Source organism: Cryptomeria japonica, chromosome 3, assembly GCF_030272615.1.
Source record: "Cryptomeria japonica chromosome 3, Sugi_1.0, whole genome shotgun sequence".
Lineage (NCBI taxonomy): Eukaryota > Viridiplantae > Streptophyta > Pinopsida > Cupressales > Cupressaceae > Cryptomeria > Cryptomeria japonica.
The window spans coordinates 996,021,674-996,045,700 of record NC_081407.1 but is presented as its reverse complement, the minus strand read 5'-3'; the positions used below and the strand labels follow the sequence as shown (position 1 = coordinate 996,045,700).

General features: G+C 37.9%; 1 protein-coding gene across 3 annotated transcripts in view; it reads left to right on the top strand.

The window, feature by feature from the left end:
• The first annotated feature begins 7,443 nt into the window (after nt 1-7,443).
• Nucleotides 7,444-24,027, top strand: part of LOC131873919 (probable inactive purple acid phosphatase 2) — a 68,480-nt gene continuing 51,896 nt past the window's right edge. For all 3 annotated transcript variants that reach the window (XM_059217091.1, XM_059217090.1, XM_059217089.1), the window contains exon 1: nt 7,444-8,394. In XM_059217091.1, the coding sequence (XP_059073074.1) occupies nt 7,696-8,394 (699 nt within the window). In that variant the 5' untranslated portion in view covers nt 7,444-7,695. The remainder of the gene's footprint in view (nt 8,395-24,027) is intronic.

Below are 24,027 nucleotides of genomic sequence, written 5' to 3'. Positions count from 1 at the left end.
TCAAATCAAGATGAATCATATCAAAATCAAAAATCAACTCAACCCGAAGAAACTTTTTCATCTTACATTTGGATGCGCTAAAACACACTTCAAATGTGCTATAATCCCCCCTATGCACTAAAATTTTCATCTTATCAATTTGTTAAGAAATGCAAGCAATGCCAAATACATGGAGACTTGATACATGCACTAGCATAGGATTTGCAACCAATTATCACCTCTTGGCCCTCTTGTCAGTGGGGACTCGACCTCGTGGGCAAAATCCATCCACCCTTATCCAATGATGACAAATTCATCATCACTGCTACTGAGTGTTTCACGAAATGGATTGAAGTTATTCCCCTTACCCATATCACTGGAAAACAAATTGCAACATTTATTTTGAATTACATCATATGTCGATTTGGTGTCCTCCTTTCCATCATTATTGATAACAGTCGCCCCTTCAAGAACCAAGATGTCTGTGAGCTTTGTGAGAAATTTCATATCCAACACCATTTCTCCACATCGTACTATCCTCAAGGTAACGACCAGGCCGAGGCCTCTGACAAAAACATCCTTAGAATCCTCAAAAAGATGGTCAATGAAGCTGGTCGTGATTGGTATATCCAGTTGAACCCCACCTTGTGGGCTTACCACACGAATGTCTGCACTCCCACAGGTGCCACTCCATACTCCCTTGTTTATGGTGCTGAAGCTATATTGCCCATTGAGGTCGAGATACCCTCCCTACGAGTCTCTTTGCGCAACCTGATCAGTGATGAAGACTACAAAGTCTCCCACTTGCATGACTTAGAATTGCTGGATGAAAGAAGACAAACTACTTTTGATCACCTCTGAGCATATCAGTAGCGCATGTGCAAAAGTTACAACCACAAAGTTAGATCTCGCACATTTGAGGTTGGTGATCTTATCCTTAGAGAAAATCCAAAGAACCAGCAAGACAAAGAGAAAAGAGGCAAGTTTGAACCTAATTGGTTGGGTCCATATATTATCACTGTTGTGCATGGATCAGGAGCATATCAGTTGGCAACTCCCGAGGGTGAACCGCTTGAAGATCCAATAAATAACATTCACCCTCATAGATTCTATGCTTGAGCACTTTAGAAAATTTTCTTTAAAAGATCCTAAAAAATACTAAAAAATGAGAAAAAGATCCAAAAAAAACACAAAAAATGAGAAAAAGATCCTAAAAAAATATCATCACTCTGGTGAAAACCTGGTAAACAGGTGCCTTGTGAGACAAAAAAAAAGTAAAAAAAGAAAAGAAAAGTAAAGACAAATAAATTGGTCCACCGGTGAAAACCTGGCAAACAGGCACCTTGGGCAAGTACCATGGTGAAAACCAAACAACCGGTGCCATGTGTAGAGATTTGGCTCCTCTTTCCTTCAGTACTCTACGTGATCATGCCTTATTTGTATCTTCTCTACCATTCCATAATAGCCTTCGCACCCCCATCATAGCTTGTGGATTGTTTTGCATAACTTGCGCAGACGCTGCTCTTGTACGCTAAGCTAGTCTTATCCCTCACTAGGCATCTCCTTAACTTTAGCAGTCGGTTGGGATATTTGGCATCTCACAGTCGGAGGAACTATCTTCTAAAATGTACTGAAAAATCATAAAATGTCCTGAAAAAATCATAAAATGTCCTAAAAAAAATCATAAAAATCATAAAATGTCCTGAACAAAATCATAAAAATCATAAAATGTCTTGAAAAAAATCTTAAAAATCATAAAAAGTCCTGAAAAAATCTAAAAAATTAAAACATCTATAAAACCCTAAAAATCATAAAATTCCAAAAACATGTAATAAACATTGCAATGACACAAACACTTCGGACAAGCATGCAACTTTGGAACTTCAACGAACTCATGACATGATGAGATTACGATTGATCAAACATAACAACATCTGATCGACTTATTAAAACTAAACACATTAACTGTGAACAAAAATCATTCATCATGAAACATATTGTTTGCTTGTTTTCTTATTTTCTTTTGATTATTTCTGATTTTTTTTTTTTTTTTGACATGTCTTTTAGCTTTTCCAGGATGTCTCTTACTAGAGATTTTATCTCCAGGATGTCTTTGACTAGAAAGGCGAGGATGGGGGCATGTTCACCTATTTGTTGCTTTTGGATTGTTCCTTAGTAATATGATGACTTGTCTTAGGACATGATCATTTAAGATCATTGAGGACATAATAGTTTGATGCAAATTGAGTTAATCCTTCTTGTTTGATGTGTTTTCTTTCACACAATTGGTATGATGATTCATTTGGGTCTTATTTGTATCTAGATGAGTTTTTCTATTTGCCATAATAAGCTCAATGATGACTTTAGCACTTCAAAAGCACAAGAATTTTTATCACCTTTCATATCCTCTTTCTCATCATTCTTCTTTCTCATCACTTTTCTCCTTTCATCACCCTTTTCATCTCTCTTTTTCATCATTTCTTCCATCGTCTTCTTCATTCTTCTTATTGCAACAAGATCAATCAAATGCTTTATCCAACAGATTCATGTCTCTAAAATTATTAATCGCTTTATCATTTCAACCAACTTGCTTCTTGCAATCTCAATGCCCCTGGATCAATCAATCAATCAATCAATCAATCAATCATTGGATCACCTTATCTTGCGCTTGCATCAATCCCTATCAGCTTAATCAACTTAATCAACTTATCAACCTGGCTATACTATTCATTGCCATCAATTGTTCAGTTATGCCTTCCAACTGTGCATTTCCATCAAATGTACATCTCAATTTAATCACTTGTGCAATACCAATCATCCAATATCCTTTTTGTAATCTATTGAGAGATCAATCTCCATCAAATATGTTCGATCAATCTCTTGAGGGGGATAACCAATCAATCATCACCCTTATCAGGATATCTCTGGGGCATGTATTAGTTAATCATTTTCTTTGAAACAACGCGATAGCTGCATTGTCTCAAAGAGGGACAAAATGTAGACACATAAAATTTGCCATCTTAATCTCGGATGAATCCACCTCATTTTCCATGCATTATTCTATCTATTGTCATTTATCATCATTTATCCATTATTAATATTATCATTAATATTATTATTATTCATCACTTATCCATTATTAATATTATCATTAATTATTATCATTTATCACTTAATATCATCAATAATATCTATATTATCATTAATAATATAATTCCATTTATCATTTATTAATATTATTATTCTATCACCTATTTATCATCTATCACCTATATATTTTATAATAATATCATTTATCTATTTTCACAAATACATGCATTTACATTTATACTTTCTTCTCTACCCACTTACATTCACCTTGCACATGTGGGATCAAACTCTCAAGTCCAATCTTTTATCCCACATTCATCACATAACCTGGATTCACCTAGAGAATGCTTATAAAAGTAAAGCCCCTCTCCCATTTTGGGATCCACGACTTTGCAATCAAACTCTTGCATTCATATCTTACATTTTGATAGTTGATTCTTGCTTTCTTGCATTTCTCATTTTTGCATTTATTTGCAATCATCTCAAATCTTAATTCACAATAGCCTCTTGTGCATGTGCTTCTAAGAGCATCATTCTTGAACACAAGATCTTGGTTGATAGAAGTGTGATGGAGTAGGATTTCATAGAATGCATGTGTGTTTCTAGCTTAGAGTTTTGCTTTACATGTGTGTGTTTTGCAGGTACTTCATTGTTGGGTGATTGATCTATCTGAATATTCTCTCATAAGATTTCAAATCAAAATTTTCTCACCTACACCTCTTAAACATTTTCACATTGCTTAAGAGGTCACTTCTCAAAAACCCTCAAAGTCTTCATAAACCATTAAAGGCTTTATGTCTTCAACAAGCCAACCTCCAAAGTCTTCAATAACCATTAATGGTTAACTCAAACTTGACCCTTGGTTAGAGACTTTCTCTCTAACTTAACCCTTCTTTAACCCATGGGTCTCTTCAAGCATTCATTGCTTTGACCACGGTTATCCATTAACCCTTACACGAGTTTATCCTTTGGACAAAGGGATTATCCATTAAATCAACCCTAACCTTACCCCATAGGGTGACCACCATGTCTTCTCAGGCATTTAATGCCTCTTCTCTCTCCTCTCAAGCCATCTCATGTTGACAATTGTCACCATTTCATTGGTGAAAATTGTAAACATGGATTGAAGATCATTCAATCTTAGCCCTTGTTAAGATTACTCAATTTTAATCATCCAATTGCCCATTTCTTCTATAAATAGGCCTCATTTCTCTCATTATTGATATCTAGGTTTCATGTATCCAAATTATAGTCTACTTTCATCAAGCATTTGCCTCTATTTGATAACTAGCATTTTAATCATTTGGGAGCATATTAACATAAGCATTTTCATCATGAATCATGTTAGCATAGCTTGATTAGTTTATTTATCATATCATTATCTTTATCATAGAACAAATAATCATATCTAAGTAAGCTTATCATATCATATAGACCTTAGGTGCATCTTGCATATAGATCATTTTCATCCATTATCACTCATTCTTGGAGTTGTCATTCCAAAAGTTAGTTGTTCAATGATCTGAGAGCAACCATTGACTCAAGGAATCCTGTGAGATAGAGAACAATGAGAAACATCTTGGAGGATTAGCTTGTTTAATCCATTTAAGATTAGTTAGTCTTTGATGATATGATGAAAGAACAAGTATTCGATAGATTACTGAGGGGGGGGGGGGGGGGGGCGGCGGTGGGTGGGGTGAATCAGTAAATAGAAAAACTGATACAAACTTCCCAAACTCAAACTCAAACATACAAAGTAAACTTATCAATGAAATACCACTGTCAAGATCAATACTCATAAGAATACCGATTGACTGTTACAACAACTTAATAGTAAACAACATTTAACTTGTAAACATCCAAATGCTTTATCATATGCCAATGCTTCATTTCTCAATGCTTCCAGTTATCATGCCTTATCATAAATAGTTAAGTAGTTAATCAAATCAACCATAAGATCATAACCACAAAAACATTCACCACATGACACAAGTATTTATACGTGGAAAACCCAAATAGGTAAAAACAACGGTGAGATGGGACTCACAAGATAATATCTGAACTCTTCTAAAGTTCGCCCTGTTAGGAGCCAAGCCTGTTAAAGCTTTTACAAAAGTCCTGTTAAGAAACGATCCTGTTAGGAATCACCCGGTTAAGGGATTGACTACAAATGCCTTGTTAGAAGCAAATACCTTGTAAGGAGTAACCTCAGTAGAGGATTTGAAAATCCAATCTAATGGACCACCTTGTTAGAGGATTTAATAAGTAACCAAGCTTGTTAGAGCTTACCTAGTTAAGGGATTTCAATTCTGCTGTAATTGTTAGAAAACAATAGGAGTTTCTTGATCTGTCTGAATAACACTACACTTGCTTGATCAAATCCATTTAAGATTCTATCTGCCTTTACTCAAACTGCAGACTCATTCTCCAGTTCGGCAACCACACACTCAACTAATTTCCGCCAACTCTTGCCAACACTAAACAAAACAACTTCATCGACCTTAAATACAAATCAATTAGGTCGGTAACACAACAAATATCTAATCCTCTTATTGAAATTACAAACAAGTCGGTACAAGCATGACCATTGGATTTCATAGCAATCTCTACATATCAATCAAGAAAACCTCAACCGCTCCTTGATTACCGCTTCATCAAGCTCAGTAACTCATCACGCGCTTTGCATTAGATGCAATACACTTTGCTCATTTCCTAGACAAACAAACAAACAAACACGCATATAATGACTTTACGTGTCACCATCATTACCGCTCAACATCAAATCATAAACCAACATAACCAATTCAACAACCTTAATCGGTTAGGGTTCAACAAAAAACAACTGGTAGGGTTTACCAGTTACATAACATAGAAAGGGTTTAACCTTTTACTTCGATTACCGGTTCAACTCACAAACTTACATACCGATTTACAATATCCTTCACAAAGCTCTTCCTATCGGTTACACGACAATATCAACAATAACAACAATATCGACAATATCATTACCGGTTCAATTGACATCAATGACAACATAACATATCATTAATACAATCTTCATGCAAATGCCAATAGTCTTTATATTCAAAAAAATCATTGGTATGTTAGTTTCTAGTTTCAAATTGATTGACTGATTATACTAAAAACCTTGCATACACAATGTTTTATCTACAAGCATAAAGGCATATTCAAAGAAATGTTTCTATTAGGATATAAATTTAATATTTAATTTAAAATGATTTTAAAATCTCTAATATAAATGATTTTAATTTTTAAAATACTTTAAACTTTAATAAATATCAATTTACAAACATATTTTTAATTTAATATTAATTTAAACTATTTTTAACATGATAAAATGTAAATGATTTTTAATTTTTATAATTATAAATTTTTTTAAGAGTAAGATTCATTTAAACCTTTTTAAGAAAAATATTAGAAACATACTTATGTGGGTTACATTTCTCGAGGCTTCATGCAGTTTGTAGATTGACCATATTGATGATGGAAGCCATTAGAATGGTGTTGGGTTGAGAGTTTTTGACCTCGTCAAATAAAGACTAGGTGAACACATACATTTCTTCGCAATTTCTAGCCTTCCTACTAGACCCTGGTGAGTTGAAGGTGGAGTGGCTTCACCTACTTTGTCTTGTCTTTAAGCAATAATTTTTGCTAGAGGATATAGACAGTTGTGTCGACGAAACCAAGAGTGGGAATTCCCTAGCCTGACGATATTCTTAAGATGTTTAAGCCTGGAGTCGAGGTCGCTAGGCAACCATTGGGGGCTAGAGCAACAATGTGCTCGACTACGGTGGGAAGAGCATACCTTCGTCGAGCGGTAGGTTTCTTGGGTTTTGAACATGGATGAACTATTGTAAGGTCACCCTAGAGCATCGATGCTTGATGACTGCAAAATCTGATGTAATTTTATTTTATTTATTAATATAATACCAATCTTTTTCTTTACAAAGTATTCACATCAAGTTTGCTTTTAAATGTGATTAGGATTACATATAAGTTTCCATGTTTCTATGACTAATATAGGACTTAATCTCATTGATTCAATTATAATTTATTCACATATTAATTTCAAAATATATGAATACAATACGCTTATTTACATAAAAAATAAAATTTTAAAAATTAATCATTAGTTAAATTTGATTAAAAGTTCAATTCAAATCTAAAATATCTCTCAACTACTTGATATATATTTTTCAAAAAATAAATATGCTATAAAATAAATATATTTAATAAATATATTTAGAATATTATAAGACCTTCATACATTTAACGAATAAACCAACCGTCAATTAAATACCACTTAATACACATCTATTCTAACAATAATAGGGATTGACTAACACGCATGTTAGTTACAAATTTTACACCGTGGATTTTGCAATGGTTGTCTATTTTGAAGCCAGAATAGCTTCGGCCCACATAAACACAGGCAGTCGAAGTTGACATTCGAACCAACTGCTGCAAAACCAAACATCCTTTCTTGCTCGCTTTCTCAGTCAATGTTTCATTGCCTGCAAAAATCAAAAGCTAATTGCATTATAGCCAAGGTGTTTATTGCTGAAATATATTCGTATCAGTCCTCCCAAGCCAAGATTCGTAAAAATGAGTTTCGGCATTGAACAAAAGCGTGCATTTTTCGTGTTGGTGGTTTCAGTCCTCATAATTGGTTTTGCCAATGGTGTAAAACTGGAAGCATTTCCAAAGATATTGAACAGTTCAGGAGATAACATCACCTTGCGATGGGAAGACATATCCTCTCCTTCAGGCAAGGACTGGGTGGGCATTTATTCCCCTCCCGACTCGGCAGATGACCGCTTCATAGGCTTCATTTATCTATCCTCATGCCCAAATTGGAAAAAGGGTTCCTGTTCCATAAATCTTCCCCTTATCAATCTTAGATCTCCTTATGAATTCAGAATATTTCATTGGGACAATTCTATCAATGCAAGACCTGTGCACGGCGATCGCAATCCCCTGCCCTCCACTGCTCATTTCCTGGCCAAAAGCCAGTCTGTCACATTTAGGAATCTGAATGATCCAGCTCAGCTCCATCTGGCATTCACGTCCAATCAAGACGAGATGCGTGTCATGTTTGTGACAAAAGATGATCTCAAAAGCTATGTGCAATATGGGCTTGGAGAGGAGGGGCTGGATGAGGTTGCAGAGGCTGTGTCCATCACTTACAAGCAGTCGGACATGTGTGATGCGCCTGCTAATACTAATCTGGGATGGAGAGATCCGGGATACATTCATGATGCTGTTATGCAGAGATTGAAGCCTGGAAAGCGTTATTTTTATCAGGTAAGATGCAAAAAGATTTTTTTTGGGTCATTATTTGGCTCTTCAAGAGTTTCATCTTTTGGGGTGTCGGGGATGGAGAGAAATACCATTTTGCTTCTTGTGGTCAAAGATATGACATCATTCACAAAATAGCTGAGCTCAAATGGTAATACAGGCTTGTATAATGGAACTCTGTTTCATATTCCCAGGAATTATGCTTAAGTGTTGAAATTTGTTAAAATACTGCTTCCAGCTTGTTAGGTGTGGCATAATCTGACAGACAAGGCCAGTCTCCAAATAGATAATCCTAAGTCTTCAGCCATAGCATTTAAGCACAATGTTAGCTTGCAAAGGGAATTTATCAAATAAAAGAAAAGATGCATTTTCATTATCTGCAAGTCATGATGCATCCACATTCCAGAAATAGCAATTTCAAATATGAAGTGCTTATGATAACTATGTGTAGATTCAAACAGTGAGAATTCGATTGGAAGATAGCATTGTATGTCAACTACTACATGAGTAAATCCAGAAGCGCTATTAGGTGAAGAAGCAAAAACTACTGTACAGGAAAACCCAAAAGCACTATTATCTCATTATCATGGACTGTGGAAATACTATGTCTCTCATTGTCTATCAAGTTGTGTGGTCCAGTGATTGATCAAGATTTGAACATGTTCTTATCTTATTTGCATATTTAGGAATTTGCCTTCTTGTGTATTGGGGAAGGGAAAAGAAAGGAAGGACAGCATGGGAACATACCCCAAAGTCAGCCAGCAGAGCCGGGAGCAAAACAACCCAGTGGCCTCAGAAAAGGAAACAGCCACAACCCAGCAAGTTCATGGCCCTACAAGAGAAACAGCTGTCAAGTCACCAAAAGCAAGGGGAAATAAAGGTTTTTCATCTAAAAAAGAAAGGAAGGAAATGTCCTTTTTAAAAACCTTGATGCACTTTGCCCTATGATTCCAGCAAATTCAACCGTGCTTAGACTTTGGGTTAACATTATGCTTATAGGGCAACAAAGGATTCTCACTATTTGATGCAGTCAGGGATAAAGTGCAATACTAATTTGCTTCATCTGATAACAAAAGTGACTTTATTTTCTTCAATTCATCATTCATTCATACTACAGGAATTTCAGGCACCCACACATTCCTTGATGCAAACCAACTCCTCAGGATTAGGAGGCAGGACAAACTGATTCCTCAGAATCAGGAGGTATGTTGAATTGTATATGCTAAATTTAGAAGTGGTTTTTAACCATTCAGGCTTTTGGGGTAGAGTGGTCATGTGGATTCTATTTTTAGATTGTTAGTAATAAACTAGGAGATGGGGATAAGCCGAATGAAGGTAAAAACAAAAAGTGGAAGATATATAACGATTTAGAATTCAGGGCTAGGAGAACGAATTTGCTGTGAGTCATTTTTTTTGAGATGGAAATTGTGACTCATATATGGTTCTTTTCGATCTGTAAATATAATATTGCTGAAACATACATACTGTCATGCAGGGGATGTTTCTTCCCTAACTTTCTGCTGTGTTTTAAGAAGGATTTTGAATGTTTCTATGTTGAGTTTGACACTGCATCAGTTTGTAACACAGCCAAACCGGCTGCATGTTTGTGGATTATATCCTTCACTTATAAAACCTTTGTCATTTGGTGACAGCTGCCCCACCGCTTATGCCAGCAGTTACCCTAGCTTAGGCTGTTATTTCCTTTTTGTTAACAAATTCCTTCCACTCTTGATGGCCAAGTGTGTGGAGGCAGTCTATTTATGGACGGTGCTTGAGAGGTGGAAATAAAGGTACTGTTAAGGTAAAAATGGCAAGGTGAAATGCAGCAGGCTTTGAGCGTTGTGAAAGCATGCATTTGTTTTTTGTTTGAACGACTCATTGGAGGTGAAGATGGATTAATAGTTTGAGGACTCGGATTCGGAGCAGACTCGGCAGCCCAAAATAGGATTTGGACTCAGGAATCGGCAAAAAAAACTCGGCAAAGAAGAAAACCATAGTTGTACAAAAAAACAAAAGAAATTAATGCATTTAGAGAACATAAGAGCCATAATTCAAACATTACACATGTCATACAATCTTCAAACACTCAATAATTGAAATTTCATCATTCAAGAATCATAAATTCATAATAATACTCATAGTGTCAAACTTTCAAATGTATAACAGCATCATAAGTTTATAAATGTTTACATATAATTATATGTCAAAATGAGAAAAACAACCAAATAAAATCTACATCTTCCTCTTTCCTCTCCTAATGTAACCCAATTTTTTAGGCCTCAAACTAGAAGGTGCTACGGGAGGAGTTTGTTCTTCAAAATCAAAACTGTCTTCGTCCTCCTCCATTGCTTTCAAATCTGCTTCTTCTGCTGCTCCTCTCTCCAATTCTGCAAGTTCTTCTTCAATAAGGAGGACATCATCATCATTTTATTCACTGACAGTCCATTCACCATATGGATTGATATCATCCAAGTCTATGGACTCTTGTGAAACTCCCTCCACCTTTCTAGTTTGAAGGCGAAGGTTGTACCAAACAAAGACAAGATCATTGAGGCATTGCTCGGTCAACCTGTTTCTCTTCTTTGTGTGAATGTTCTCAAATAAATTCCAATTGCATTCACACCCAAAAGCACTAGATGAATGGGATAAAATACGAATGGCTATTTTTTGAAGATTAGGTGTGCCAGCACCATAATTCTCCCTCCATAAATCTACAAAAAATCATTTAGAAATAGAAGAATTAAGTAAAAAAATATGAGAATCAAGTTTCTAGTTTTTTCTTGAAGTGTTAAACTAAATTTTTTACTTGGTTGTTGCTTATCTCTCCTATCAATTGCTTGAGATGAAGAAAAAATTCTCCCCGTTGTACCCTTGTAGACCTTGAATAGATTGAAATTAAAATTAAATCAAATATAGAAAATTAGTTACTATGTATGTAAAATGGATGTTTCTAGATAGTCAACACTGCCATAAATAAGGTATAGCAAATCTCACCTCCAACTCATCAAGAACCTTATCTCTCAACTCACGACGAGGCGCCATCTTATCAATGCATGTAATAACACCTGGCATGACCTCCTCATCAACCTTAAATGTATCAAAGAAGTAGGATTTTGGGTTCAAGAAGTAGGTCAAGGCATATATTGGCTGGTGGAGTTGGTTTGTGCATCTACAATCAATAATGCGCCAAATGATTTCATATTTTTTTTTGTTTCCACCATGGTAATGTGAAATAGCCTCTTTGGCCCTATTCATGGCCTCATAAATGAAACCCATTGGCATGTCTACCTAACCAAAGGTTCTATCACCTAAAAAAATGAAAACAAGTTTTAAATTATTAGAAAACTATGTTGGTGTAAATAATTATTCATTTTGGATATTATTACACTTTACTTAAGTTTACTCAGGAAATGCATTTCATAGTAGTTTGGGTATGAGACACTCGGGTGTTTGTGCCACATTGGGAAAGTGTGTGTAGGAGAAATTCCACCTTTTATGGTGTTGATCTTGTTGTTACACTCCACATTCAGTGGGTGATCCACCTCATGTGGACTATTATATTATTTCTCCTACCTACCCACACCTATTTCCTACCTACCCTTGTTTCTTATTGAGCCACATGTCATGTTTGTGTGCTCACATATCCCTAGCCTTGCCTATATAAGCAAGCTCATCTACATTGTATGTAATCATTATTATTGATCATTTTCTATTGATGAGAATACAGTTTATTCTTGTCCTATATTGTGTCTCTATTTTGTACATTTCATTGAGCTCTTGATCTTGGCAAAATCTCACATGGTATCAGAGCCATTGGGGCTTCATTGATTCGTCTTGAAGAGGCATTATTGTGACGTCAAGAGGCAGATCTGAGGAGCAGCATCTTTTGGAGGCGTCCTAAACCAGATCCAACCCTGCTATTGCGTCCAGAAGGCCGTTTCCATGAATTTTGGTTTTAAAGTCAGCCTATTTTGGTGAGAAAATTTTTTTCGCCAATTTTGCTATTATTGTACGGATTTCCAAATTTTTTATTAATTTTTCGAAATTTTTTTTTTTTAATTTTCTGCAAAAAAACTTTTCGAAAAATAAAAAAAATAATTAAAAAAAACTTTTCGAAAAATCAAAAAAAAAAAAAGAAAGTTTTTTTCTGCATTTTTTGGGGGGTCCGCAGACCCCCTCGTACCTGCATGTCGTAGGTTGCAAGCGTACTACCTGCCGGACTCTGCAGGTCTGGACCTGCCGCCGTCGCTCGCGCCTATACCAGCCCGCGCCCACGCCTGTACCCTGCAGGTTCACCTCCAGCCGGCGACGAATCCCCCGCTCCCGGCCACATCTTCCGGTACCTGTTGCCACTGCCGTGCCGCCATCGCAGGTCTCCATCCGCCGGCGTCCGAGCAGTTCCCTGCGACCCAGACTTCCGACCCGGGCCCATGGTCCTTCCGACAATGCACCCAGCAGCTCTCTTCCCGGCGGCGTCCTTACCTATTGCCGGAGCCTCCCGCTGACGGCAGTGTTCTCCGCCGGCACCTCTGCTTGCCAGCGCCGGACCCTCCACCGCCAGCACTTCCTTTCGCCGGCGACCACCCAGACAGGAGGACCCGCGTCCGCCACGTGGCAGGCGCCACTGGCTCGCGGGTACAACCCGTACACAGAGTCATCCGCCACGTCATCTGCCACGCAGAGCTGACGCAGACCGCCTAGTCAGCAAATCCGTACGGTACGACCTGCACAGTCACCTGCCAGTCAGCAGTCCGTACAGTACGGACGCCAAGTCATCAAGGAGGCAAAGTTTTTGCGACGGTCATACGGCCGTCAAATTTAACACAGTGACTTGTTGACGTCAGCACCACATCAGCATTTTTCAAAATTTTTGCAGGCCCCTCTCATTGAGCTTTTTGATTTTGCAGTTCAACTTCAAATGGCCATATCTTGCTCATTTTTGCTCCTTTTTTTGAGCAATTTTTTTTGAAATGGGCTAGAATTTCGTGCTCTCCGCAGTGGTGAAGAAATTTTTTGATTTTGATGCACTGTTTTTTCAGAAAATGCAGTTTTTGGTGACTGTACCTGAGTAATCCCAGTTTTTGCAACTTTAGAGGCTTCGTTTAGGGTCATACGACCTCCTTTTCAGGTGCCGTTTTTTTTGAAAGTGCGTATTTTTTCGTCTACTTTCACATGATGCTATCAGATTGATGCCATTGTAAGTAGAAATTGTACTTTCAGATTTTGGCCATTTTTGGCTCTCTTGGTACTTGTATATTTGCTTGAATCTCAGTTAGATTCATTGCACTATTGATTGAAGTCTCTTGTATCTCATTTGAGAAGTTGTAAAATTTGCATCATAAGTCCACTTTGCCTTGTTTTGCAAGTGGCTCATTGTAATTGCACTAAGTATAAAGTGCCAAAATCATCACTTTGGGGGGGGGGTACTTTGATTGATTGAATTTGGGGGGGTGTCTCTTGTGCTTTTGTGCTATTGTGTTCCTTCCTTTTTGCTGCTATGGGTTCTTCTAAGTTTCCTCTCTTAACTCCTCATAATTATGCTACTTGGAAAATTGATGCATGGAGTAAACTTATGGAAAAAGGACTCACTCATTACATTGATGGAACTATTGTTGCTCCCGCTGATCCTAAGGTTGATCCAGTTGGTCACTTGGATTGGCTCACTAAAAATATCATGGCAATTGGTACCTTAAGAAAGTATGTATCAAAGGATCTCATTTTTCATATTGAGAAGTGTACTCTAATCAAGGATGCTTGGCAAAAGTTTCAAGACTTGTATGGTCAAGTTGATGAGATTAGGGGATATCAAATTGATAGTGATCTCACCATGCTAGATCCCAAGAACTTTGATACTATACAAGATTATGTCACTAAGGCAAATGAGTTGAGGGCACAACTCAAAGATTGTGGCATTGATAAGAAGGATATTCAATTGATATTCAACTTGATAGGCAAGCTTCCACAAGAATATGCAGCATTTGTTTCTAGTTTCCAAACCCATAGGATGACAATGGGTTCAAGCTACAAAATGCCTACATTTGATGCTTTCAATGAAATGTTGATGATGGAACAAACTAAGTTGATAAGCATGGGCATTCTTAAGGCTTCTAAGTCTCAAGCATTAGTGGCAAATCAAGGGAACAAAGGAAATCAAGGAAAGGACAACTCAAACAAGAAGAAATGGCAATCAAAGCCTAAGGAAAAAGCACCATCTTCTCCAAAACAAGGAGATTCATCCTCTTCCAAGAGAGATAATTCACCAAAGAGGGAGAGACCTACTTGTGCTTATTGTAAAAAGATTGGTCATGAGGAGCATCGTTGCCATTCTAAGAAAATTGATGAGCTCACACATATCATCAAAAAGCATAACATTGATTTACCTAAAGTCTACAAGAAGGATGATTCATCAACTTCCACTTCCTCACATTCAAAAGGAAAAGGGCAAGCATTCATGGCTTCTACAAGTGGGAAGACTCACTCTTTTGGAACAAGAAAAGGAAAAGCTCTATGTGCTACTATTAGTCATAATTCAGAGAGATGGCTTCTAGATTCAGGGGCTTCTCATCATATGGCATCTTCGCAGTCTATGTTCTCTACATTTGAGCCTTGCACCATGCCACAAATTTTGATGGGCAATCATACATACATGGATGTGATTGGGAAAGGATCTATTGACATTGAGGATAACTCCTTCAATGATGTGTTGTGTGTACCCCACTTGACAAACAATCTCCTTTCTATCTATCAAATCACACATGGCGCAACTAAGAGAGTTGTGGAGTTCACACCTGACTCAGTTTTCATTAGAGACTTGGAGACTAGAGCTATCATTGCGACTGGGGTGGTTGATCATGCATCTCGGTTATACTCCTTTTCAGATTTTGTTGATGATGATGATTTCACATTTGATGATTCTACACATGATGATCACACTTATTGTGATGGTTCAGTTTTTGAGGAGAACTTTGGGCACTTGAACATGGGGATTCTCACATGTGACCCCATTCTTGAGCCTTGTATTTCATCTCCTCATATTGATATCACATCACCTATTGCACCTGATGATACGGATAGTGCGACAGTTTTGCCTTCATGTGATTCAGTGCAACAGGATATTCATTATCTTCCAGCTTCAGATTCAAGGGATGATTACTTGACAGACATTGTAGGTTTATTTATGGAATCCTACATTGCAGATTTGGGAGACATCATTGATGACATTCATCGTCTCTTTGATGAAGGTGATCCTTCTTCGATTGTTGCGAGGGCACACTCTGACCCTCTTGTTCATTCTCTACATGATCATTCTTTCGAGGTTGACATGATTGTGGATACTTATGTACAGTAGTTGGAGGAGGTCTCTTTATGTTTTGAGGAGACATGTGAGTCTTTGGGACATGTTCTACATCCATCTCCACTAGATCTTGGAGTGCCTTTTTCAGCAGTGTGGCACAGTTTACCACCTTTGGAGGGGGTATCTTTCAACATCGACATGGGGACACTTGAGCAGTTTTTAGAGATTCCATTCATCATGAGTTTTCTTCATACATCTTCCCTTCATGATTGGGGAGACTTCATGGATACACCTTTGGTTTTGTTTCTTCCTAAGGGGAGGAATGTTGTTCGACGTTCATGGAGCAGTTTCTTCATACATCGAGCTTCTATCATTGGTGCAGATTCCACATTTAGGGGGGGCTTCCTAGCTTCCCTTCTTCTCTCAAATGTTGGGGACTTTTTCCTCACATGGGGTTTTGTCCTTCACATTCTTCTATGAGAGTTCTCTTGTATGTTTTTCATCTCTCTTTTGGGGGAGGGTTTTTTCCCATTGGGTTTTTCTCTCTTTCCCCACTTTGTGAGAGTTTTCATTGCATTGGTTTGCATGCATTTGCATTTGTACATGGGTACCTAACATGGCCTCGTAGCCGGGACCCATCTTGCATTGCTTAGTTGCATTGTAGACTTAAGTGCATTCCCCTAAGTTGCACTTAAGGGGGGGTGTTGGTGTAAATAATTATTCATTTTGGATATTATTACACTTTACTTAAGTTTACTTAGGAAATGCATTTCATAGTAGTTTGGGTATGAGACACTTGGGTGTTTGTGCCACATTGGGAAAGTGTGTGTAGGAGAAATTCCACCTTTTATGGTGTTGATCTTGTTGTTACACTCCACATTCAGTGGGTGATCCACCTCATGTGGACTATTATATTATTTTTCCTACCTACCCACACCTATTTCCTACCTACCCTTGTTTCTTATTGAGCCACATGTCATGTTTGTGTGCTCACATATCCCTAGCCTTGCCTATATAAGCAAGCTCATCTACATTGTATGTAATCATTATTATTGATCATTTTCTATTGATGAGAATACAGTTTATTCTTGTCCTATATTGTGTCTCTATTTTGTACATTTCATTGAGCTCTTGATCTTGGCAAAATCTCACAAACTAACCTCTCATTTTAAAAAAACAGCAAATAGATTGTCTTATATAAATTTTATGTTCGTGTTTGTTAATTACTCTAATTAACTCCTCTCCATTTTTGTTGAATGCGTCATCAAAAACTATACTTACAATCTTCTCCCTTCAGTTTTCTTGGACAAAGGAGATTGTAACCAAGTATCAGACACAAACATTTGCTTGAGATGCGGAATGGCACCAAGAATGCATTGCAATGTAAGGAAATGGTTAGCAAATCGTGTTACTCTTGATCTCACAAGATCCTTGCCATTTGTGTGTTTCCTCATCAAAGAAAGCACCCAAGTATGGTTGTAGATAAATGTGGTAACATTTTTAGCATCTTCAACCACACTTTTCACCCATCCAATCTTGCAATGTCCTCTAACAACAAGTCCAAGCAATGTGCAGCACAAGGAGTCCATGAAATTGTAGGATGCCTCTCCATAAAGAGTCCACTTGTAGCTACATAGGCAGATACATTATTTGTGATAACTTGGACAACATTCTCAACACCAACCTCCTGGATCACCCCATCTAATAAGTTGCACAAAGTCTCAACATTTTTGACTTCGTGCGAGGCATCTATGGACTTGAGGAACACCAATCCACTATTTGAAGCCACTAAAAACTTTAGGAGAGTCCTATTCCGTCCATTTGTCCATCCACTTGATAAGATGCTGCAACCTTTTCTCTGCCAAATTTTTTTTTTGTTCATCAACCGTAAGCCGTGTATTTTGTATGGTTTCCTTTAGCAATGGCCCACTCAAATCTCTTGTTACCTGCAACTGTCAATGCATTCACCAAACCTTCCCAATATGGGTTGTTCACCACATTAAAAGGTAAATTATTATAGTACCAAAATTTTGTTGTTGCCATCCTTGCTTCATGATGTTTTTCTTTATTTCATCCTGTACCTTAAAGTGAAGGTTGTGCTCTTGCAAGATTGCATGGAATAAAGTAATTTGGCCCTGATGGAGGAATTTGGCTAGCACTAGCAGTAGAAAAAGAATCCTGAGGACTCTCACCAAAAGAAGATGTAATGTCCCCACGTTGAAATAGGATTTAATAATAAATAATAATAAAATTAAAATACAAAAGAATAAAATAACATTTAAATTAAAATATAAAATTAAATATAATTAAAATTTAACTAAGTTAATGAATGGTCAAAAGGCATGAAATGAAAAATTGTGACTCCCTTGAACATGAGACATAAAAGGGAGAAGAGGACCTCATTTGAGGGGGGAGATGGAGGAAAAAAGAAAGGAGCATGTGAATCAAGAAAGAGACAATGGAAGAAGGAAAGAATGGGAAGTAAATAAGGAAGTGACTCTTCCAAAGGAGGGCAGAAATTATGAAAGGTTATGACTCTTTTGAAGGGCAGACATGTTGAAGGGTTGTGACTTCTCCCTCACAATGGAAGATATAAAGGGAAGGTGGTCTCATTTGAGGAAGGGAGGAAGAGAAATTGATTGAGAGGGGAGGAAGAGAGAACAATTGGGAAAGAATATATTATTTTAAAAGGTAGCGATGAAGGGTGGTGACCCAAGTCTTATGAAAGGTGGTGACCCTTTTACCAATGAAGTGTAAAAGAGATCATTCCAATTATTTAATGATCACTTATCAATCATCACTCCAATCATTCAAATCAAGAAACAATCAATCAGCAAATTATTCTATCAAATCAGCATAAATTCAATCATCATCCACCAATATATCAAACCAGCCTTCATTGCATTATCACTCACCAATATCTCAGATCATACAATCAAAGGAATTCATTCAATCGATCAATTATTCATGAATCATTCAACTATCGAAGGATTCTGATTTTATATAGATATTAGACATTTCTCTCAGCAGTTCGACTTAACACTCCAGTTGGTATGAATTTCTGTGCATAATATAAAGTGCTGTAACTGCATATGTTATTACTGCGTACTTATAATTTATGATGCAATGCATTATGAATTATATATAAATCAGTAAATCTGGTGACTTATATTTTGTAATTGACTTACTGAATGTCAGATATATTTTTCCGTATGTTCTCAATGTCTAATAGTATATCTGCATACATTCTGAGTATCTCCAGCCACGTGTGTGTGTGTGTGTGTGTGAGAGAGAGAGAGAGAGAGAGAGAGAGAGAGAGAGAGAGAGAGAGGTTTACAAGTAGGGGAACAGTGTTGGGGTTACCTTCTAGGTAGCCACCTCATTGTATAAGACCGGGGGGTCCCATGAGGCCAAAGGGGTACAAAGGGTGTTGCCTTTGGGCCTATGAAGGATGGACTTCCTGGGCACCCTATTCTTATGGTCCTCATGCTCTCTATCATGGTGAATGAATGTGTTAATCATGAGACACATGATAGGGGTGACAAGATTAAGGAAAATGGTGATAGGATATCTCACTAGGTATTCCACCTCATATGGTATGGGCCACATGAGGCCAAGGGAGAATGAGATCCGCCCTTGGGCCTAGGTTAGAGGGTGTCTAGGGCACCCTATCTAATCACCTTCTTCTATGCCCTTTATGGTTGAACTCTCAAGCATAATTTAATCTTGTAATTAGGACCATGTCTTGCATATGTATGATTGGTGTTTACTAATTAATAGATCTATTTAAATGAAATATGATTATTATATGTTTTTTAACTTACTTGCAAGGTTTCAGTCAAAGTAATAGGTATCTCTAACCCCTATCTCACCTCAATTAGGGGAGAAATTGGGTATCTCTAATTTGAGGACAGTACAAGTGGTATCAGAGCATGATCCTACCAGCCTGCAGGGTAAGATAAATCAATGGATGTTTTTGTCATTGAGAAGGAATCTAACAATATGTGTATTTCCATGTATACTCCATGTTTGCATATATCCATGTGTATGCTTTGTGTTTTTATGTGTATGCTTGGTGTTTGGTTCATATCTGATGTGTTTCTAGGATGTCTACTCCATGAATATCTATGATTACTATAAACATATTCCTATCATGATGAGATTTCTAATTTTGGCTGATCTAATATGAGAATAACTAGAGTGAACCAAAAAAAGATATGACATTGCTTGGGGAGAATCAATTTTGGGAATGGCAGATTGTAATGTCTCTGCTTTGAAATAGGATTTAATAATAAATAAAAACTCAATAATACTATAATTATAATATTAAAAAAAGAGAGGTGGCGAGACCTGTAGGGGCGGTAGCGAGAGTTGTAGGTTGGGCAACAGTGATACTGGGTGGTGGTGGAGAGACTTGCGACCTCTGCCAAACGGTGGAGATAACAAGTAACAAAGATCGCCCGTTGATTGTGAAAACATGCATTGAGTAATTCGGAGTGATGCGGCGAACCATGCAACCAGGGTTGCTGGGACCTAGACTCGTGGGAGTTAGGCAGGCTTCGTGGCAACTACACGATGATATATCAGAGAATAGGCACTCTTTTGATGGATTCCAGTGGTTTCCAGGCAGGCTGCAGGATAAGGGGAGAGAAAGAAGATTCCCACGACATCGTTTTGCATGCCGACTAGATCGAACACCACAGCCCCCCTTTGACATTTGCGAGGGGATACCACCGTTGTCACATCGTTCTCTATTTGAATCGCAGGCTAATCCTGCTAATCTTCCATCATATGTGACCTGGCCAAACAATACCTAGTTGATAAACCCCAAATTTCTTTCAACCCCAAACAATCTTCCAATAAACAACTTGCGCCAAGGAGCACCCTTCAAACCAAAACAGATTACACAGAACTGGAGAAAGAAAACCCCTTGCATATTTCTTCCCGATCCACTAGCACAAAACTCAGATGCAGAAGGTAATGGGCAACGTTTAAATGATACAGCTAAAGAGGGTAGCTGGGCTCCAGTCTCGCCAAAGATCACGATTGCTGCTAATACTGGAAATCTGGCAAATTTGAAGGTGTGTATAAGATCGTTTTGTCGGACCACATTATTCAACCTCAAATAGATCTATTATGCGCCACAGACCTCATTGGTAAACTTCATTCTACTATTTCCTTTATGCAACTTTCATTTTGGGCTAAATAGATTTGGCTGGGCTTGAAGGATATTTTTTTATGGATAAGCAATCTCTCTTTTTTATTGCCATTTTTTATTCCAAAGAACATAGAAATTGTGTTCATAGATATAAGGGATGGTTCTGTAAGGGTGTTGGTATTATCACTTTGGCGTGGGTTCCAAATTTTAGTCTGGATTCAGTTCCCCCTCTTTTCATGCCTTTTTGGATTACTCTCCCGGGGCTCCCGCTTGAATATCGTGATCCAGATATTGTGGAAATTTTGGCTAATCAAATGGGTATTTTTATCAAGTAGGATCTTATCCCATACGAACTTGCCCATTTAACCGTCAGGGTATGCTTATTGCTAAACCTCACAAAGCCACTTCCCAAGTCCATTATAATGACTTCCTCCATAGGGAAATGGAATCAAGACATTTGCATACAGGGTACTAGAGATGTTGATGACCGTGTAGATAAATTGGGTCATTTTAATTCGCAGTGTCAAGGATCAGGTATTGATGTTGTTCGGGTCTGCAAGGATTTTGTGACTGATTTCCATAAATGCTCCTTTTATCAGTCTGCTCCATCTCATCCTTCTACACCAAGTGGGACAACAAGTGTAGTTGACTCAACAAAGAGCTCCGTACCTCTGAATAATGTTGATAATGTTGCAAGACCTTTCTAGGGTGTTCAGTTTTAGGCAGTTCCTCCTCTTTCTCTGATTCCTTCTCAATTCTTCTTGGGTTGTATGACCGACATTTTACTTCCAGCAGAAAAAAGAACAAAGCCCTCCAATTGGAAGAAATCTCCTCAATATCAGGTTGCTATTCTTGGTTCAAGTTCTTTGCAAAAATTTGGGGGTAGATACAAGAAAATATCTTTTAAGATCCACTGCCCTTCAATCCTGGTTGATTGGTTGTATAAGAAAATATTTGCTTCCTCTCTCTTTAGGCAACTCACTTCTTCTTTTCTGAGTTTAACTTCTATGGGAACCTGTTGATGTGTATTTTGTACACGACCAAACACAGAATAAAATACCCAGAAGTATCTTATCCTCTCTTGAGTAAAGTTCCCAACTGCTGAAGATCTCGCCGAAGGATCAGTCAGAGTAACTCCAAGGTTCTGTTATGTAGGATCTCTACGTGTGGATAAGCTCTCTGTGGTATGATGTGATTTTGCTGGAATCACAAGGGGACTTACACTTGATGATTGAACGTTTGATTTGCTGTGAATATTGCTGGAACACAGGATTTCACTAATCTAGATTTTGAAAAAAAAGGAAAAGGATGAGGGCGAGGAAAGGATTTAATTCGGACACTAAGAATGTAGGAGCAATGAATAATCTTTGATGAAATTCTAACTAAGTCTTTTTTTGACATCCTAGGACCATCTCCACAAGGTTAGTGCGATCTTTGGAGGAAAGCTTTATGATGTTTAGATCATCGCTACAGGCATAGACACCATCCGATTGATGCATATCAGTGAAGAAGCGACAATTGAAGTTAGGCTTACGCTGAATGATTCCAGTTGACTACACAAGGCAAGTCTGCAATCAACAAACTGCTAGTAGTATGGATATACAAATTTCACCATCAATCAAACACATTTCTTCCACTCATCTAATAACATGAAATCAAATCTGAGAAGTATAGAGATCATGCAAATTGTTGAATCGACCCATAGATTTCACCATTTCTTCAATGAAGTTTTACAAGCCTTTTACAACAACATCTTGGCAACAATCTTTGCCTTCTCTTTCTATTCTACTCTAATTGCTATACTATTAACTGACTATTCACTATTTCTAACAATTCACCCTCTAACTACTGACTAACTATTATTAGCCTTTACAAATGAGGAGCCAGGGCTTATATAGTGCCCACAATACAATTCAATGGCTTAGATCAATTTGAGATCAATGGCCAAGATTTTACAATGAAACCCTAATTAGGGTTTGTTACAACAAACTTAATTCTGACCAATGAAATAATTGCATTATTTGGACACATGTCTTCTTTGGAATATTCGACCAATGGATAGCTGGTGTAGGTACATCGAAGTTAGTGCCATCTTTGATGAGTCAGGTACATTGAATCTGGACATGCTGAAGTGAACCAACCCGACTGGAGGAGTGATGACTGGGATGCTGTTGTGCGTTGCACACGCCCCCTGTCGCCGACAGGGTCCCCCTTTCCAGTTTTGAGTTTTTTTGATCGTCATCCCGAGAATCGAAGCAGAGTTTCTCGTGTCTCCTCGAGCGAGTTCGTGATGAGTTCGTAAGCTGATCGACGTTGGAGTAATGAACCAATGAGTCCTCTTGACTGATTTGGCTTTCGGGCGTAAATACCGAAAGTTTGTTCCAAAATTTCAAAGCTTAACGTGATGCAAACATTTTTCGGACTCCAGGTCCGAACTTGGCGAAAGTCAAGTTGAGGTAAAAGGGAAACGTTATGCGCTCCCCCTTTTGGATGTAAGCGTCCGAAGGTGAAAATTCAAAATTTGAAAGCATAAGGTGGCAATCGCATTCCGGACCCTAGGTCCGAAATTTCCAAAAAGTTAAAGTTTCAAAACATAACACTGCCCAGCCATTTCGGACCTTAGGTCCGAACTTCAGTGAAAGTTAAGTTTTAAAGCATATAGGCGAATAGCCATTTCGGACCCCAAGCTCCGAATTTCAACCAAGGCGAAATAAAGTTAAAACAACGTTTTCGGACCCCGCCTCCGAATAACACAAAGTGTTAAGTTTTAAAAACACAACAAAACAACGTTTTCGGACCCCCGCGTCCGAATAACACAAAGCGTAAGGTTTTAAAACACATATCAGACACGCACTTCGGACCCCCGCGTCCGAATAACACAAAGTGTTAAGTTTTTAAAACATATCAAATGGCGCATGCCTACTTCGGACCCCCGCGTTCGAATGAAGAGGGCGAAGTGTAAGTTTTTAAAAGCAAACAGCATCGAAAAACGTACTTCGGACCCTAAGCTCCGAAAAGGGCGAAGTTAAAGTTTTTAAAACATATCGAAATGCATACTTCGGACCCTAAGCTCCGAAAAGGGCGAAGTTAAAGTTTTTAAAACATATCGAAATGCATACTTCGGACCCTAAGCTCCGAAAAGGGCGAAGTTAAAGTTTTTAAAACATATCAAATGGCGCATGCCTAC